Below are 19,929 nucleotides of genomic sequence, written 5' to 3' on the forward strand. Positions count from 1 at the left end.
TTGAAATCAGTTGCTCTTTGTACTTCGTAAAGTTAAGAACAGTGGTAATGGTAATACTTTAGTTCAGTAGGTTTATGCTTAACAACAGCCATGCACTTCTAAATCCAGCACTGAGAGCAAGCAGCAACTGGAACAGATTCATGTTCAATTCAGATATACCTGTACCAGATCCATCAGATTGTTTCTTCTCCAGTGTCATGCATCTGAGGCAATGAACTCAATGCAGAAGCTTACTGCTTACACAAATTCTCCACTGACTGACCTCACTGAAGTTACAAAGCTTGGGATATTCCACAATGAGGTCCTAACACAGTACCTGTTGTTTGAGAAGGTCTTTCACCTCTCCCAGTATCTGGTTCATTTGCACCATCTGATTCATCAGCTGCCTATTAAAATCACCTGTAGGGAAACAGCAACAGAAGAGTACACAATGCATAACACTTTTTCATTTGTCATTATTGTTTCTGAAACACAAGATGGAAATATCTTGAAAGCCAAGAAGGCCACACACTGCTGTTGCTTAAGTCCTGTAGCTATATGCTTAGAGCAAACACAGTATCTAATTCAAATTGTTACAGAGGATTTGTACCAACAATATTCTACTGAACAGAACAGAATAGTATGCCACAGAAATGATTAGAGAAAGCACAGACTTCTCTCTCACACAAAGAGACAATCAGTCTGATTTTTCTACCCTTCTATCAGCATCAAAAGTCTCTACCAAAATATAACAATAATGGCAATTAATGCCACCAGCCTGAGACCAGTAACCCTAAATGAAACTACACAGTCACTCTGACTCTGAGCCTTTTTAGTACCTGTGCACTTGGCTTTTCTTCCAAAAAACTACTCAATGCTCTGTGCACTAGTTCCACAGCCACTTTTTCCTCTAGAGGGGTACAGAAAACAGCTACTCAACAGCCTACAAATTCTCAGACAGTTCTCAATAAAAAAAAAAATAAAAAAAATCAGAGAATAGATAAAAAAAGTTGCATCTGTAATGAACTATAGGAAAGGAACAGAATTGATCTACAATTTTTACACAAGATTCATACTTGTTAAACAAAGCATCTTGACCCAATGCCAGGAAAAAACAAAAAGTATGTTTATAACACTAGTTTGAGTTTGCAGCTCACTTAGAAGTTTGCAGCTTTCTCAAGCAGCTATTTGTTTACTTCCTATTATTTGCTTCTCAAAGTCTATATGCCAAAACAAATGCAACAAATACCTGCTGATTTGCATTCCAAGCAGGATGATTATTTTGATATTATGTCCAATGGCTTCAGGGAGGTTTATTCATGTGCTTCTTTGAGAGTATTGTAAGCTTGCATGAAAAATACTTTTCTTAATGTTTACCTCACTGTTTGGTACTTCAGAGTATTTCTCAGTGTTTCCAAACATTCTAGTGCGAATTGTACAATTCCATGTATGCTACTTTTTCTTCATTTCAGATTTTCTCACCAGCAAGTGTAAAGACTCAGCAACAATCTATTCAAGATCCTGCCTCTCTGAAAGTCCCATTCTTTTCTTATTTTTATCTGGGGAGGAAGGTGGTAAAAGTTAATATTATGAGTATTTCAGAACCCCATAACAGAACTTGGCATGCAAGCTGTCAGACCAGATACTGGGGTTTGTTCTTGTTTTGTTTGTATTATTTTTAAGCATAAAATATTCTTGGCATTACTGACTGAAATCAGCAAAAAATCTCAAGATTTCAGATATTTCTTTGTTGGTTTCATTCATTTGAATGAAAAAGCAGATCTATTTTTTACACTTAAATTCTGTGGACTGTCTACTGTTGAGGTGGACTAAACATGTTACACTGCTATGAACTACGTGTTCCATTGGCAAGTTTAGATAGTGAAGCATAAACACGTGACCAACAGTAGTATTTTTTTCCTCCTGCCTTTAAAGCTAAGTCCTATGGTAAGCCTTACCAGTAGGAGAATAGCTGACGATTCATGGTAAAAACCTGGAGAGGTCCTTTAGGGTGCTGTTGGGACACAGCATATTGTAAAATCTACTGGGAAATGGCATTTTTCCTGGGAACGAGCAGGGTAACCCACAGGTATACACTGAAGGTATATGGTTATCCAGTCCTATTACACAGTCTCTCCCATAACTGTCCTACTTAGGTACTTCCCCAGTACAGTTAAAGTACTGTCTGTATTTTGAGTAAGTAACAATCTACTAGAATAGCTTTCACAATAGCAGAATTATAAAATCACAATGTTGGAGAAGAACTCCAAGATCTAGTCCAACCATCCACCTATCACCATTATTTACCCACTAAACCACATGTCTCTTACAACATCTAAAACATGGTTGTCCAACCTTCTGGTTTGCTTGAGTCAGAGCAAACAGGAATTGCCTTGGGCTGCATATAAAATATCTAACAAGTTTAATACATATAATTAAATTTTTAAAAAAGTATTTCTTATTAAAATATAAAAAATAGGGAGCAACAAAAACATAAAACTAGTGTGATGACCTTGTTTTTGTGAAACTGATAATGTACCAGGCCAGCCCAAAGCCAGCGGCTGCCACTCCCACTGAGTTCTCAATGTGTCCATCAGAGATTTTTGATGAAATAATACCCTTCCTGTGCTTCATCCTTGACAGCAGTTGTTCACAAATGTGCGTACTGGCAAAAAGCAATAACATGAATCAGGCGTGACTGTTAAGCGAGGGATATGCTCCTCTGGTAGGAGAGATCTTATTAGAGCCTGGTAAGTAGACGTGTTCAAATTTTTCTTTGAGTTGAATGTCTCATTGCAACTCTATACATTCCATGTGAAAATTTGTGAGTTAAGTCAAATGAAAATAGAATTGCAAATACACAAAAAAATGATGATTTTTTTGGATCTTGAAACCTATTCTCAAATTCCTGCATCAAAACCTATTTTTCATTGTTCACAGGACTGTGTTCAGTCAATGTATCAAAATGTATGACATTATTTGCCATAATTTCAGCATGTTGTAATTTAAGTTTCACTTGAAATGCTGTTGTTGTCTGAAACATAGCATAGTCAAGGTGATTTTCATCTTGAAGACACGTGTTTAACTCAACTAAATGAGCAGTCAAGTCCATCAAAATGCTATATCTATGAGCCACTTTTAATTTTCATGTTCTGGCATATGTCTTCTTTTTTGATTCCATAAAAGGACTTGATTTCCCTTTGCAAATCATAAAGCCTAAATTTTTAGCATTTTACCCCTACTTAGCCACCTTTCTTCAGATAAGTAAATGATGATCCCATAATCAGCAGCCATACTTCTAAGGAACTCTTAGAACTGGATGTTATAAAATTCAGAGTTTGATGACTATTTGCATGACATTAACTGAAGTTTTTGCATGTAGATTTTCTTGGTGCAGTGATATTTCATGAAATGTGAATTAGCGGTGTTAACTGTATCATCTTCTATGATTTTTTTTTTTTTTTTTTAAAGTCCCTCCTTTTTACCAATCATCACCAGGGCACAACCTGTAGCTATACCAGATAGGTTGACAAAGGTTAGAGAAAAGTTTAATTATATTTATTTTAATCTGTTCTGTTTTTTTTAAACTGTTTCATACAAATCAACAGATTTAGTTATGCCTTTCCATCTCACCCATTTCTTCAGTGACATTATACTTGTTATCAACACCTCTAATGAAATGGCAAGTTGAGCTATATCTGTAGCATCAGTACTTCGATTTATCACCAAAGTGTAAAACTTGAAATTAGCAGCTTTACTCTCTAAACAATTTTTGATCGTTGTTCCTATTTCTTCAGTCTACCTGGCTACAGACTGGTGAGACAAACAATATTCTAGAAACATCCATTTTTCTTTTCTTTTTTAATCAGGACACATTATATCCATCGTGCTTACCATACATTTGTGAGCAAGCCCACCATCAGGAAATGGCTTTGGTTTTTTTGCAATCAGATCTGGTATCATGCAACTAGTTTTTATAACAGAGTCCATTTAACTTTTTTTTTTTTTTTTTTTTTTTTTTAAGTATTTTGTTGAGCCGACAATTTTTTCAGTTCGTCTATTTCGTCCTCATGAAACATTCCTTGATACGCATCAAATTTCGCAGCATGTTTCTGCATATATTGTCTTCTGAACTGTAATATTTGAAAACTGATAGTATTTCCTTGCAAATTAAGCATAATGTCATATTACGTCAGCACTGCACCCTCCTCAAGCCCTACAACAGAGCTGCCATCATAATGACGTGGCAACAGACGGCACAGGCTGCAGTGCAAGCTGTGCTGGGCCACATGTGGCCTGTGGGTCGGACACACTGGATCTAATAATTTCTTGAACACCTCCACATATGGTGACTCAACCACCTCCCTGAGCAGTCTGTTCCAGCACCTGACCACTCTTTTGGAAGAGGTATTTTTCTTAATAGGCAGGAAGAAACAATATTTCTCTGTACTACTACAGTTCATATTATTTATAATGAGAAAAAAAGTGACAATTGAGAAAGCTTTAAATATGCAATCTGGAAATGTTGCTCAGAAAGCAGAGAATTTTTCCAGAATACATCACTGAATTACCCTTCCTGTATGTTTGTAAATCCCTGTTGATTTACAGAAAAGCAAAAAAAGACCTTTGAAAATAAAGCTGTGTTTTTTTGTTTAGACACATATATGTTGAGGAGCAAGAAAATAGAAGCGTGTGCAACAGAGGATTTATTTAGCTACAAGCCAAAAAAGATTTCATTCCAATTGCAAAGCACCAATTCCTCCAGCACATCAGATAGGGAAGATGCTCTCACACAAATCGTGCATCTTGTCTCCCAGCGACATCAAATCTAGTCTAATCTAAAGTAGCAACACCACAGGGTTAGGACAGAGGACAGGAAAGGATGAGAAAATTAGCTTTTCCTATTTCAAACCTCAAACTCACTTTCATCCCTCCCCCGTCCTTCCCCTTCCCTCCTCCCCCCCAATAGTCAAATATTTACATATTATAAGTACAGTGTGAAAACCTTCAGTTACCTTTCAAAGAGAAAGTAGATTAACAGGGACTAGAAAGTTCAGACAGGGCAGTCCAGCCCAGGTTTGCTGCATTGAGAGATCAGAAAGCACACTTGCCAGTCACATGGGACTGCATCCTGCCAGAGCGCATCCTTGCAGGAATCCCAACAGCCCCTGCCTCCTTTCTTTACTCCCCATTCCCAGCTTGGGCTTCACAATACATAGCACAGGAAGACAAGGAATTTGTCCTGCATCCAATTTCTAGCCCAGCAGATGAACAGAAATGCCAGATAACTTGTGGCAAAACTATAATGGCTGGCTTGCGTTGTTTCTTCCCAAATGCACAGGTGCTGTAACTGCTCCACCAGCATACCCTGAAGCCTCCTGTGCTTCTCCTCATCTCTCATCCTTACCATGTTCAGGACATTCAGATGGCCAACAAAACCTGACACAAACAGACCATGTCTGTTTGTCTTATGAAGTTATGCTGAAAAGCCACTTAATCATCAGACAGCCTCCTCTCACAGATTAACAGCACTTTGCATTATCACTGGTAATTGTGTTTGTTTTCTCTCCAAACTGAGCTATTTATAAAATATTCACATGTTATTATTGTGGATGCAACTGAGTGAAATAATTATCATTACTTGTCTATAAAGCTTATTCACGTTTTTACTATTCACCACCACAGCTTTTCTGCACCAGTATCTGAATGAACTGGTTGCTGGCCTTACCAGTGTACTGAGGAGCAGATTCAATCTGTTGAAGAAAACAGTCTTGCAGGTTTCTTGCCTGGGCAAGTGTTCCTCCAGTTACCAGCTTCAGCTCATCCAGTATATCCTGAAGTGAGAAGTAAAACAGAGAGCTCACAATTTGGCTACAATGGTGGAAATAACATGAAATATCAGATAAAGATTAATTTTTTATAGAGATCTCCATTTCCTTAGCATGCAGGGCTCTTATGCTGTCCCGTCAGGACCACCCATCACCATTTGAACTGTAATGAAATCTCAAACTTCTGCCTCACAGATTTTCATATACTTGTGGTTTTATTTATTTTTTCGCCCTACTATTCCAATCCATGTGATCTAACATACAAGGAGATTCAGATTTTTTAGTTTATTTTTACATCTGCAGTATACAAAGTTAAACTGAATCCAAATAAATCTTTCCTGACTTGAACAATTTTACATTCAAATCAGGTAAGTGGGCACCTTATTGATTGCCAATGTTCAAGCCTTCAATGAAACAAAGCAAGGGTGTAGCCTGGGGGCAGAATACATTTTCACCTTCTAATGCACATTTCACATTAAGGATGATGGAAGATGGTTGTGGAAGATACTGCTTAGCTTGGACTACTGATACGGAAATGATAGAAGGCTATGACAATTCCTGGTTGGGAGAGAGAGGCAGAAAAGCTCTAATTGTATCAAACAGATGAAGTTTGACTACTTGAGCTGCCACTTGAGCTGCCTCTTCTTTTGTCTTCTCAGTCCATGTGGATCACCATTGAAAGAAAAAGCACATGCATAAGCCAAGACCTCTTTCAAAATGGTCATGAAAGGCTGCATCTGTTGTATCAGCCAAGAACTTATAAAATATTCAGTCCCCAAGAAGTACTTCATACCAAAAGTGACAGAAACTATACTTCTATTTTTTTAATAAGCTAAAAATTACATTTAAAAATGAATAGCAGATTACTGGGTTCAGTGAAGCTGAGATTTCGGCTGTTCCCTAAGAAACTTGTACTTAAATTTATTTCAAGAGTCTGGATTCAGTAATCCAGAAGATCTCTGCTGGTCCTCCTAAGTGCTCAGCCTGCTCCCAGAACTCTTGCTCACCTCTGGTTTCTTCAGGAAGGTGCGTAACTCTACTGCTGCTGATCTCTCCAATTGAGCTGAAAATGCTTTTGGCAGGTCCTGAATGGCACCTACTTGCAGACAGTCCAGATACAACTCTATTGTACAGAATTCCTGCTGCAGGCCACTCAGCCATAAGATGACAGCATGGGGTTTCCCATCAGCCAGGTGTACGTTGCTAAAAATCACTGAATTCAACCTCCCATCATTCTTCAGATAGCGAAGCACCACTGGCACAAAATACAGAGAACGACTATCAGAGGGTGACAGATAATCTATGACTGATCAAACAAAATTCTGTGGAAATCTGTAATGGTTCTGGTATTTTTCACTCATGCCAGCTTTGATAAATGCAGAAATAAATGCTAAGAATAAATGGGACGCTGACTTTTAGAACAGAAGCATCAGAACTCCTGTGCAGCTCCTGGTTTGTAAGGTATTGTAGAATGTTTTCCACTGCTTTCTCTAGGCTTCTTTTAACAGGCTGAAACAATAAAACACATCACCTTAAACTACCAACATTCAAAAAAAATGGTGATAAAGGTAACAGGTGTAGTTGACAGCCTGCTATCAGTGTAGTTGCATGTATGTATCTGTTAGCCCCAGAAATATCCTGTAGCAGAAACGTACAGTTAGAAAATCAACTTCAGTGATGTTTATTGCACTCAGCAAAGCCATCTGACCGTGTATCCAAATGCAGCATTAAAGCAATGGAAGGAAGTATGATTCCGAGCGTGTAATCTGCGTTTCAGGGTAACAAATTGGAAATGTCAGGTCTTGCATTTTGGTCACAACAATCTCATGCAACTCTACAGGCCTTGGAAAGGAGTGGCTGAAAGGCTGCCTGATGGAAAGGGACCTTGGTGTACTGATGGACAGTCGGCTGAATATGAGCCAGCAGTGTGCCCAGGAAGGCTGACGGCATCCTGGCTTGTATCAGGAATGGTGTGGTGAGCAGGACTAGGGAAGTCATCCTGCCCCTGTGCTCGGCCTCACCTCGAATACTGTGTTCAGTTTTGGGCACCTCAGTACAGAAAGGACATTGAGGTGCTGGAGCAGGTCCAAAGAAGGGCAACAAGGCTCATGAAGAGCTTGGAGAATATTTGCGAGGAGCAAATGAAGGAACTGGGGCTATTTAGTCTGGGGAAGAAGAGGCTGAACGAGACCTTATTGCTGTCTTCAAATACCTGAAAAGAGATCGCAGATGAAAGTGGGGATGTTCTTTTCTCACTGGTGACAGGTGAGAGGATGAGGGGAAATGGCCTTAAGTTACACAAGTTTTGGTTGGATACCAGGAAAAAACTTCTTTACAGTAAGGATTGATAAGCACTGGAATAGGCTTCCCAGGGAGGTGGGTGAGTCACCATCCCTGGATGTGTTTAAAAACTGTTTGGATGTGGTGCTCAGGGACATGATTTAGTGGAGGGCTGTTAGAGTTAGGGTACTATGGTTAGGATGTGGTTGGACTTGATGATCTTCATTGTCTTTTCCAACCTGACCAATTCTACAATTCTAAGGAGTCAAGTCACAGACTCTAGGTGCCTATGCAGCAAAGTGCTAGCTCTTCTCAGCATCTATCTCAAGTCACACAGAGTTGCCACTACTGCATCAAGCAAGAGCTTACACATACTCTGACTTTCAAGGAATAGCTAAATTGAAATGAGAACAATCAAAAATTATGGAGACATTGGAGTGAAAATGCTTTTATCAACTTCTGAGAGGCCATGGTCTAACACTGAATTCACTTTAACAAATTTTGCCATCAACTTTCCACTACTAATACGCTCTCTGATGCTGTGATATTTCTGTCAGTAGCAGGCACATACCTAGTAACTCAAAGATTCCTCACAATTTTTCTAATTGCTTAGTCTAGCAATTAAAATAACCCAGTTTTATACCAGCATGAATAGTGCAGAGTACATCTCCATCTTCTAAGTCTACACTACCACTAAAGCCTCAGCAGCTGTGATCAATATCAGGAATGTTTTCACTGTTGTCTATGTCAAAATGCTGCCAGTGCTGAGATTTCCGCAAAGGTGCATGAGGTCACCAGTAGCTTGCTAAAATTTAGCATCTGCTGGCTAGCTGAAAGATCTGACAAGACAGAGTATGTTGCAAGCATTTTACTTATGTAAATATTATGCATGCTGCATCATAAAATAGCAGGGTCTTTGGATCTAGGCCCTGTATTCAGAGTGACCAAACGCAGCATTAAGTCAGAGAAAGGAGGAGGAGATGGCGGCAGGGCTCTGAACAGACCCTGCCAGAATAGTTTCAAGACAAGCAGCAGTCTGGCTTGGATGAAGGATAAAGCATTCCTTCCATAGCCAAAGCCAAATACCCATCTGGTAAACTAGAGTAGGCTCTGAAGGGAGATTTTGCTGGATCACAGCCTCTGTACAATTTAACCCATCCAAGACCCTGAATTCATTTTTACTGCTGTGTCATCTTACACTGACATTCCTGAGAGTAAGCATCTCATCTGCACTGTTTAAGAAACATTCAATGGAACTACTAATCCTGACAGTAAATAGGGGACCACTTCACCAACTATTTAAATTTTATCAGTTTTATGCATTTACTAATGTATGTTCCAGAAAGGATCTGTTCAAAAATGACAAGCAACCCAAGGATTCCATTTGCGATTTGACTCCAAAAATACACTGGACAAAACAAGTTAAATTGACCAGCAATTCCTTAACTCATGCATGTAACAATCCACTGTGCATCAGTAAGACTACACAAAGGTGACAGAGTTGAACCATTAACATAAACTCAATGGATACAATGGCAAAATCTCCCTCTCAGTGGCACACTGTGTGGATATGTCAATCTTGAGCCAGGCAAGACCTCAATATGGACTTCACAAATCAAAAGGAAAAGAAAAATCTCACATTAGATGCATGCTTTAAAAAACACTTCATATTATGAGTATATTTACTATCAAGTTTATCACAACAAAAATAAAACATCAGCAAACCATGAGGAATGCAGGTAATAAATAAACGTGGCACTGTAAAAGGTAGATAATGCTTGGTTTGGGCTACTCAGATGAGACTTTACCATGCAGAGGTGCACATATGTACCCTCAACATATTTAGACATTACACTTTGATAAGACACCAATCTTGATTCACCACTGCAGTGATGACCTCCAGCCTTGAAAAGATCAGAAACAGCCCCCCCACTCCTATTTTCAACTTGCTTGATGATCTCTCGGATGTGTTTTCATTGACTGTATGAAGTAGCCATATGGGATACCTGACACTTCTGGAGAAATTGCATGTGAAATAATTGTGAAACTCTGTTTACTACTCAGTCAGGGCCGTACATCTCAAACTAGGTGCATTAAAACTACAAGGAGGTGAAGACACCTTTGTGAAACACAGGCTTGCTGTGAAAAGCCTCTCTTTGATCCATCAGCCCTTCACAACACGTAGCTCACTTCTGAAGGTAAAAACAGGACTAGTCACCAACAGTACAAATCTTTGTGTGTTGCTCATCTGTATACCACAAGCCTGTCATGGGCACTTCTCAAATACAACACTAACATACCGAGGACAAAACTAAAAGAAACCATACAACTTTCCCTCAGAAAGCTTCACCAAGTCTGTTAGTTAAAGTACATCAGTAACTGTCAGGAATGTGGGTATTCTTGCAAATCAAGAGTGTGATGAGATCAAAATTATTTACACATACATTAGTACTTCTAGATAACATTTACAGGCAAAATTGTGTGTGCGTGTGTGAATGGGAGGGACAGAGAAAGTACGTGTGATACATCACTTATTTAGCAATTAAGTAACAAGGAACTGTACTACAGTTACTGATGCAACTGTATGGCCATACCTCACCCACTCTCAACAGATACATAACAGGAAGTCTTATTCTCTGACCTCAGAAGGATTTCAGAAGACATGACAAAAATATCATTGTTTTAACCAATTTACTTCACTGCATTTTCCAAATAAAAGCTGTGCTTTCATTCAGCATGTAGAATGTTTTCCTATATCTAAACTTAAATTTTTCAGTAGAGTTTCTCATAGTTAGGCTTAGACAGCTTTCTGACTACAATAATGGCAACGGCAAATAGCAGTGGCGAAGAGCAACAATAACTTACATCACATGGTAATTTTTCACTGTACTGCAACATTGCAATACATTTTATATACATAGACACGGTCTCTCTATTTCTAAAAATGTGCCCAAGTTTCTACTCTGATTTCTAATGAACCAATTTCAATAAACTAAGAGCAAATTACCCAAAACGTCCTGTAAGTGCTAGGAATGTTTGTCCTGCATAATCACATTTAACCTCCAGGGTCAATGAAACAAAAGCGAGCCTTTCATATGCATGAGGTAGGATGTGCGTGTGTCCCTCACATTCCTCAGTAATAAGAACCAGTGATTGTCCTCCAGGGGAAGAAAAAAAGAAAGAAAAACAAATTGATTCCTTTCTCTGATATCTTTTCCCCGCCCCTTTTCCCAGTATTATGATACCAGCTGACTGTGGGGTCTGCCTCCCTGGCCAGGAGAGCGCAGCATCCTGTGAGTGGGACAAAGCGGCAGAGCTGGAGGATGTTGGCAATGTGCAACAAGAATGACCCAAGCATAAAAGGTTAATCACATCATTTTCCAAGTTCTTCTGTGACATACCAATAAGAATGGACCCAGCCCTAGTTTTCCCCTACTTAATACAAACAACTCACCTTTATTCATCCGTCCCATTACTGTAAACTCAAAATACTGCTTGTCATCAGCTGGTGAATATAGGCCAAATACAGTGGCTGTGCTCTTTGGCTGCAGTTTGAATGCTGAAAGCAAGAACACTTCATTCAGCGTAGGATCCCCAAGTGCTTGTTGCAGGAAGCTTGTTACCTCTCTCTTGTTGGCATATGAAAGAAGATCAATAACTGAAAAATAAAACAGTTTCAACAGTAGTTTAAATACAGTAATGAGCCAAGAACAATGTATTCTGAAGCCAGTTCATCCACTACTGAAATGTGTTGGAGAAGGCTTCAAGGAGATCTCACTGAAGCCGTCAGTACATAAAGGGAGCTTATGAACAAGATGGAGAGCAACTTTTACTTATTCTGATAGTGACAGGACAAAGCAGAACAGTTTTAAAGTAAAAGAGGGGAGATTTAGATTAAACATTTGGAATATTTTTTTCATTCAGAGGGTGGTGAGGCCCTGGCACAGGCTGCCCAGAGTAGCTGTGGATGCCCCCATCCTTGGAGGCGTTCAGACTGGACGCGGGCCCTGGGCAGCCTGGGCTGGTGGGTGACAACACTGCTCACAGCAGAGGTTTGGATGATCTTTAAATCCTTTCCAACCAAAGCCAGTCTGCAATTCTATTCTACGATAATTTACTAAAACAGAAATATTCAGTCTTCAAAATGAGGTTCTCAAATACTTTCAGGTAGATCTCTTAAAGTTTTTGTATCTTTTGAGATACACCCCAACACAAAAGCTATTCCAGTTATTCCCTCTCTCATAAATTAAAAGGAGTATTTTTGTTCACTTTTTAATTACATTCATAATCCAGCATCAAAATTTTCAGACAGATTTCTGGTTTGCTTATCCTAAGAATTATTTTGATGGCATCTGCAGGGCATCAATTAAAGTGCCAAAGAACCAGGTAAGTAATATGATATTCATAACTTCCTTCTCACTTCACCGACTTTTCAGAGGATGTATTATATAAATAAAACCCATCTTTCCCTTCTAGCACAGATAACAAAGACAGGTCTGACAAAAATTAAAAAAAAAAAAACCCTAAGGCAGAGTGAAAGCTATTTCCAATTTTTCTTTTTAATTTTTGCATGGTGCAGCAGCAAAGGTCTAAATACTATACTACTAAGTATGCCAGCCCCCTTACGGCCCTAAAACAAGAAGCTAGTTTTTCCTCAATGTTTCTAAATCCACGATATCTCCAAATTCAAACTGATCCACTAAGAAACTCAGTGATCTCCCATTGGACATCACTATCACTCCATGGACAAGGCCATCCTAACACAACAACGTTTCCATACACCTCTAGATGAAGGAGACTCAAGAGAACCCATAGCACAATCACACACGTACATGGTCCTACTCACAGCCACGTAAGTAAACCTTGTTCACTAGTAAGCCCAGGTTCATGCTGCTTCCACTGCTCATTCTGAAGCATCCACCCATTTGGACACTGATGTCACTTCCAAAAAAAGAGACGTTTTTCCCTTCACCTCTCAAAAGCAATGGAATCTAGATCACGGCTCATATCTAAACCCTTACTGACTCCAAGGATCTTGTGGCTCTGCTCGTGATTTTGATTATAGTATGCAGAAACAATGAGGCACTTGACTTGCATGCATTTGTAATGCTGTTGTCAACACACATCTGAGATCAACTTGTCAAATTCCCTTTCTTTCACAGTTCAGACTTGCAAGCATCCCAGGACAACCACTGCTGACACTGAAACCAGCAATGGCAAAAGACTGAGTATTTTATTAGTTTTGATCCACACAAAGCAAAGCAGCTGGTCAAGCAAAAAAATGAAATGTAACTCATGGTTCTGTAAAACAACATTTTGGAGAGAATAACTACTCTTAAAATACAACTGGATCACTGGAATATACAGCACTGACATCTCTTACAGTGAAAAAACAGTGAAAAACTACATGTTTTTTTCAGTTCTGGGTCTTGCTGACTTCATATCAAACACCAAAATATTGCTAAAATAACTATTAACTATGACAAAACTGTCTAACCTGATGGAAAAATCATTGAATCTCTTTAAATTTGTACTTAGAAATGAATTCTCAAATTGGTTTGTTTGGTATTTGCATTCCACAATCCTTCAGCAGCACACTACTGAACTCTTTCTCAGAGTACCTTCACAAATGCATGTGTGAGAACCCATCCCATCATATCAACTACATATGTGGCAGCAGAAGTGCACAGAAGATCAGTGATGCTATGAAAATTCATTTTCCATCCTTAGGAGAGCTGGCAGGTACTCTTAGATCTTACAGAGAAAACTTATTGTTTGAGTGGGACATGAAAGAAGGATCTACAAGGATTTCAGATTTCATTTTTAAGGAGAATCACATATTTTCATTCCACTCCTATAAAAGAGAGACTTGAAAACAAATAGGACAGGTCTGCCAAAACTGGAAGGCAGGAGCATCTGGTTTTAATAAGTGCGCCTGGAGGGAAGACTTGGGCATGCCTATAAGCACAAGTGCATGTGTGCGTTCCCACCAAGCTGAAATGAGCCCACTTGCAGCACAGCCCCGGAGTCTTCTCCCCTCTGCTTTCCCTGCTTAGTTCTTTTGCTTTTTGAAGGCACCTGCTCAACCTCCCATGAAAACGGCACATGATAAACGGTAGCAATCCACTCCTTGTAGACGGGTCCTAAAACTTCAACAGTTAAGGTAGGAACTAAAATGTATGACAGAAAGCCTTAAGGAGGGGTGAGAATTAAATTAGTCACAGAAGAGAGAAGAGCATGCAAGACAAAAGATTTCCTCCTTATTTCTGCTGACACAGTACACCAGCTTTCAGAACCCTTCCAAGGTTCCTCACCGGTCTTAACAATCCTTAGCTGCATGTATGAAAATAGCACTTCACTACTGCTCGACGTTTCCCAAGCTGGCTAATGACGTTCTGGTCACTGGGAGTGAAGCCCAGACTCTGATTTTGAAGTGCAGGAGTTTCAGAGGATGTGAGCAGGGTCCTTTCCTGGCTGCTGCCTCCACTAAGCTAGATGTCTGCCTTTTGTTGAACTTTTTTCTGCCTCTTTTTTTTTTTTTTTTTTTAAACAGTAGTATTCTCAGAAATACTTTCAATCAAGACGGACTTTAATAAAGAGAACACAGCTAAATTAACTTATCTTGTAGACCTTCTTCACGTGCCAAAGAACAACCGATTAAAACATCAAACACCGTTCCGCAGGACAACGGAGGCTTAAGGCACCCGGGAAGCAGGTTTACACCTCCCAGAGCAGCAGGACGTGTTACAGCTACACGCAACTGCCGAGCGGTGCCCCTCGCTCTAAAACAAAGCAGGTGCTGGCTCACTGCATCCATAACGCTGCCGTACAGAAGCAACCTTTTTTCCTGCTCGAGTCCTACTTCACGCAGTGGAATTTTCTCGACGAGTTTCCATAGCTCAGCACTTTACCTCTCATTTATGAGAGCCTGCATCTTGCAACTGCAAAGCACTCTTCGGATGTTCACGGTCCCCACAAAACAAGGCTGCTTTCTGACGACGTTAGCGGGTGAAGAATTCGGCTGAGGGATCAGCGAAGCCGCCACCCCGAGGGGGCAAAGCGGGGCCGGAGGCGGCAGGGCAGCGCTGCCCGCTCCGCTCCTCCCGCTGCAGGCAGCCGCCCCGATTCTTCCGCTCAGGGCAGCCCCATCCCAAACCCGCCACCACCTCTACGAAAAATGATGGAAACAGAGGAAAGCTTGCTAAAGCGGAGAGGGGCGGCGCGGGGCCCTTACCTCGAGGCGCGGGCGGCGCGGCACGGCCCGGGCAGAGCTGCAGGGCAAAGGGCAGCAGCAGCAGGGCGGCGCCGCGCTCGCACCCCATGGCGGCCGCGGGCCGGGCAGCGCGAGAGGACGGCGCGCTGCTCCGCTCTGCTCCGGGCCCGCGTTTAACGGGGGCTGCCCCGCGTCCGGGGAGGGACGGGGCCGGCGGCAGGCCATTGGCCCGGGGGCGGGGGGGCTGAGCCGGGGCAGGGCGCAGCCGTCTGAGGTGGCACAGGTGGCTGCTGTGCGGGGACGTGGTCTATCTTCGAATTTAGCTTCACCAGCTTTTTGTAGCTGATGAATGCCGTTGAGAGGTGTCGTGCAGACTGCAGTGCAGAGCAAACCAGGTTTCACGGAATCGTGGAATCGTTAAAGTTGGAAAAGATGCCTCAGATCATCTAGTCCAGCTGCTGACCCACTCCCACCAATCACCCCTAAATCACGTCCCTCAGTGCCACATCCACACGTTTCTTGACCTTCACCGCCATTCTGGGCAGCCTGTTCCAATAGCTAACCATTCTTTCTAAGAAGTTTTTTCTAACATCCAACCCGAACCTCTCCTGATGCCCTCTTGCTCTATCGCTGTTTCTTGGGAGAACAATGCCCATCTTGTCCCAACCTTCTTTCAGGTCACTATAGGGTGCAATAAAGTTTCCCCTGAGCCTCTTCTTCTTGAGACTGAGCAATCTGGGTTCCTTCAGCTGCTCCCCATAAGAAGCCTTATGTAAAGAACATGGAGTCTGGCATCTGCCATTTCTCTTAGAGTTCAGGGACAGTGGGAGAGCTCAAACTAACAGTGCTGGGGTTACTAGAAAAGGTTGGTTGTGTTAGCAAATCCCTAGGCCTCAGGACTTAATCAAGTTCAGTTAAAAACAAACAACGATAACAACAACAACAAAACCCCAACACTTTAGCTCTCAACTACGTGGATTTTCAGTACTTGATGTACTCCCAAGAGTTAATTATTCCATTTTCTGTCCTCCAGAAGGTCCCAGTTTCAGCTCTGCTGACACTAAGGAAGAAAGACACAAGCGAGTGAACTCTCTGGGGCTGTGCTGCCAGTCTGCTCCATGCCCTTTGGAAGCTGCGCCCTTGCACCCTGCTCACCAGAGACCAGCTGACTGCTAGGTGCTTCTCCCACCAGGGTCTTGCAGCATGTGACAAACTCCCAGTCTGCTGCACTCCCCTCCTCATCCTGCGTCTCTCTACTCACCCCAGCTCGCAGACAAACCTCTGCCACATTAGAAGCAGTTCAGGGAGCTGTGGCTGCTCCCCTGCCAGCTTGCAGCCCAGTGCACAGCTGGAATAGCTGGAGATGTCTGATATCATTTACATCATAAAAACAGGAGCAACAATAACAGGAAAATTTTATGTTAAATGAGCAAAGTGGTGTTGATTAATGTTTAGCACATCAGGCATGGCGTACAACTAATGAGCGCTGAGGAGAACCACCTGTGTGCAGGGCAAGACACAACATGCTGCAGGGCTGAGGCTCCCAGCATACTGTGAAGGGGAGGGTGGGTTGCAACAGCCTGCAGCAGCACAGGGTACAGGCATGGGCTCATCTCCAATGTGGCTGCAGTGGGATTCTCAAATACCTTCTGCAGGCCTCTAGTTGCTTGCTCTTAAGATTCTCTCCCACATGGTACATCCCCCGTACCGCAGAACACCCATACTTGTCTATATGTGTGTTGACCCAGTCCTTCAGTTGCACATTTCTTTCTTTGCCTATTAGGAGGCTGGTAAGTGCTTCCCTTATACCGAGTGAATCCCAGCACAGTGTTCCTCCTCATTGTGCTACACTTCCACGTGTGTCTTCACACAACACAAAATGCCTCACTTTCACTCCCACCACCCCTGCTCATGTGGTGGAAGCGGGAAAGCAGCACAGTGATACCAATGGGCTGGCAGAGTGCTGCACCACAGAGAAAGGAAAACAGAGCAGTGGGTTTAGAGCATTACAGAGCAGTAAGAAAGGTGAAGCTGAAAGGAAGATAGCAGGAGGCAAAGATATGGAACAAAGAAAAAGAAAACCAAAGCCACAGGTATCCTAGGCATAAGTTTCAGCCCAGAACCTGTCCCTAAGAATGATGGTGACAGCACAGGTTATTAGCAAAGGCTAATGCCTGGATGTACAGAAGCACTGATACTGCTCTATCATCAGCTAGCATGAAGGAGAAACCCTTTTGTCACCAAAGAGCATTCTTTGACAACATAGACATGACAGTGTGCCCCCCTCCCCTTCTTGTTCCCCAGCTTCTTTCTTAGCCTGGTCTTGCACACAGGAGGACAGGAGCAACAGTACTAATAATGCTCTTGTTAAGACAGGCTGACAACTCAAATCTGACTCAAAGTTGGGAGGCTAAAATAAGTGATAGCAGACACTTGGTTCAACAGCTGAAGGCCAACTGAGCATGAACCAAAGGACAAACTATGACTCAAACATCTTGCCCCATAAATAACAAGCAGCCTACAGCCCCTGGAGTTCACCTACTTGGTAGTGGATTGTAGTCAAGATTTCCCTTTAAGATGAGAAGCCTTAACAGGTTACACCTGTGCAGGGATAGATCCCTTACACTTTGGCATTAAGATACCTTGTTGATAGAGATCCTCAGAAAGTGACTAATTGTTTGTTTTAAGCTCTTTTAGCTTCTCTAAGACTGTATCTTAGAGTTGCTGTGCACATATGATTTCTTAGCCATAAACTGCCGACCAAGTTTGGGTGTGGATCCACCTCAGCTCCTTACCTCTGTGGTCCAAATTCAGAAAGCAAATGAGTCTGCTCTGAGCCTTGAGGCTCAAAGGAAGTCTCCTGTATCAACGTGTTTAACCCTACCCTCTATGCAGCGTACTCACCACCTCCAATCTTCTTAAGCTGCAGTTTGATTGCTACATTATATCTTGCTTATATAATGCTGTTTCTCTTTTATGAGTGAAGCATATAGTGTAGTTGTTTCCATCCATGATACTAGGTTTAAAAGCCTAACACAAAAACATCATGAAGATCTGCTGAATCATCACAGCTTCGTGTATTCAGTTACTACTGCAGACAAAAAAGAAAAGGACATTAGTTGGAAAAGTTTTGTGTTTGCCTGTCTGGAGGAATGCTAACAATTATTTGCATCTACGTATGTAATTTCTTTGACTTTATCAAAATGTAAGAAATATTTTCTCAGAAAGTTCCCTTTTCTAAACTATTTAATAAATCATTTTGACTTGTTTTTCATTTCTGAATTACTTACAGTGAAGTCTTGTGGACTGGTACTGATCAATTCAATGTGAGGAAGATCTCATTCGTGGCATTTTATTCTCTTTGCTATTTAACATTTGAGCACCAAATTCTGTTCTTCCTCTGCCTCCTTACTCGTTGTGCTTATTCACCATGCATGTCAGAGCAAACTTTGGGAAAAAGAGCATACCACACAATAAAACGAAACAGAACAAGTTCACAAAATACATAAGCAGAAGTTTATGATCATGTTTAAATTAAGTTAGCCAGTATACACAAAGACTACTGCAATTTTTCAAGTTTTCGTTTTTGTTATTGGAGTATGTTACAGACTGGAAGAGATTTTGTGCTCAAGCAAAACCTTCTTTAAGGGATTTTTATAAAGCATAGTGTTTATCTGCAGTCTGGATGGGACTATTTGATCTTGTAACCATCTGTTTGACCTTGTAACCATCATTTTCAATAACAACAATGGAATATTAGCCATCTCTTTTTCACTCTTGTGTATTCTCTGAAGTACAAACTCCAGCTTAACTTACTGGAGGTTGGTATCTTGAATACAAATCAGAAAATGGTTATTGGGCACTATATTTTCAAGAAATCTTCAGGAAACTTCTGTAAGGAATTTTTTTTCACAGGAATGCAAGACTAACTTTTTTTTAATAGAAGATATGCAAGTAAGCTCCAACTGCTAAAATATTTGTTCTGCTTATTTTATGTAAACCAATGTAGATGCAGATGTAGAAAATACAAAGTAGCTGCCAACTTGATAGATTTTGCTTTGCAGAAGTGTTCATGGCCTGTGCAGATTCCAAGTAATGTGAGTGAGGAGTTAGGAAGGAATCCCTGCTGCTTAATTTAGGTTTCATATTTTGTTCCTAATATCCATGAATAGACTCACTGTTTTTATGGAGTTTTATAGATGATTAAAAACCGGGGTGCATGGAAAAGCCTTAATGGGAAGGGAAATGTGAGAAGCCTTAATGCAAGTGAAATCTCAGTGAAGTACAGCTCTAAACCACATCCTTCTGTATTTCTGTCAACGCTTAGGAGTTTGATCCTGCCACATTTTCATTGCAAGGGTGTGTTGAAAGAAAGTAAGGTTTCAAACACAGTTTCAGAGCAAGTTTTGCCTTTTCAGAAGTCACAAACTGAAGCTCCACTTTTTCAAGTCAAGGCATATATCCATTCTCAGAGCACGTATTTACATTTCATTGATACTAACAGAAATTCCACTCAGGCAACCGAAAGGAAAAACTCATGGAAAGTCTCTGGATGAGGTAGAGAAGATGTATATTGACTTTTCCATCTTTGCTCTGGACACCATAATGGTACAGAGATGAACTGGGCCC

The 19,929-nt window shown here is 41.1% G+C and overlaps 1 protein-coding gene across 1 annotated transcript in view; it reads right to left on the reverse strand.

Moving 5' to 3' along the window:
• The window catches only part of THBS4 (thrombospondin 4), a 36,120-nt gene extending 20,627 nt beyond the window's left edge, over nt 1-15,493 (reverse strand). The window contains exons 1-5 of the mRNA XM_085213478.1: nt 15,322-15,493; nt 11,542-11,745; nt 6,815-7,062; nt 5,708-5,813; nt 317-399 (exon numbers count right to left, since the gene is read on the reverse strand). Coding sequence (XP_085069604.1) covers nt 317-399; nt 5,708-5,813; nt 6,815-7,062; nt 11,542-11,745; nt 15,322-15,409 — 729 coding nt within the window. The 5' untranslated portion in view covers nt 15,410-15,493. The remainder of the gene's footprint in view (nt 1-316; nt 400-5,707; nt 5,814-6,814; nt 7,063-11,541; nt 11,746-15,321) is intronic.
• Nucleotides 15,494-19,929: the final 4,436 nt, after the last annotated feature.

This window comes from Meleagris gallopavo, chromosome Z (genome assembly GCF_905368555.1).
Source record: "Meleagris gallopavo chromosome Z, MGAL_WU_HG_1.1, whole genome shotgun sequence".
Taxonomy (NCBI): Eukaryota; Metazoa; Chordata; class Aves; order Galliformes; family Phasianidae; genus Meleagris; species Meleagris gallopavo.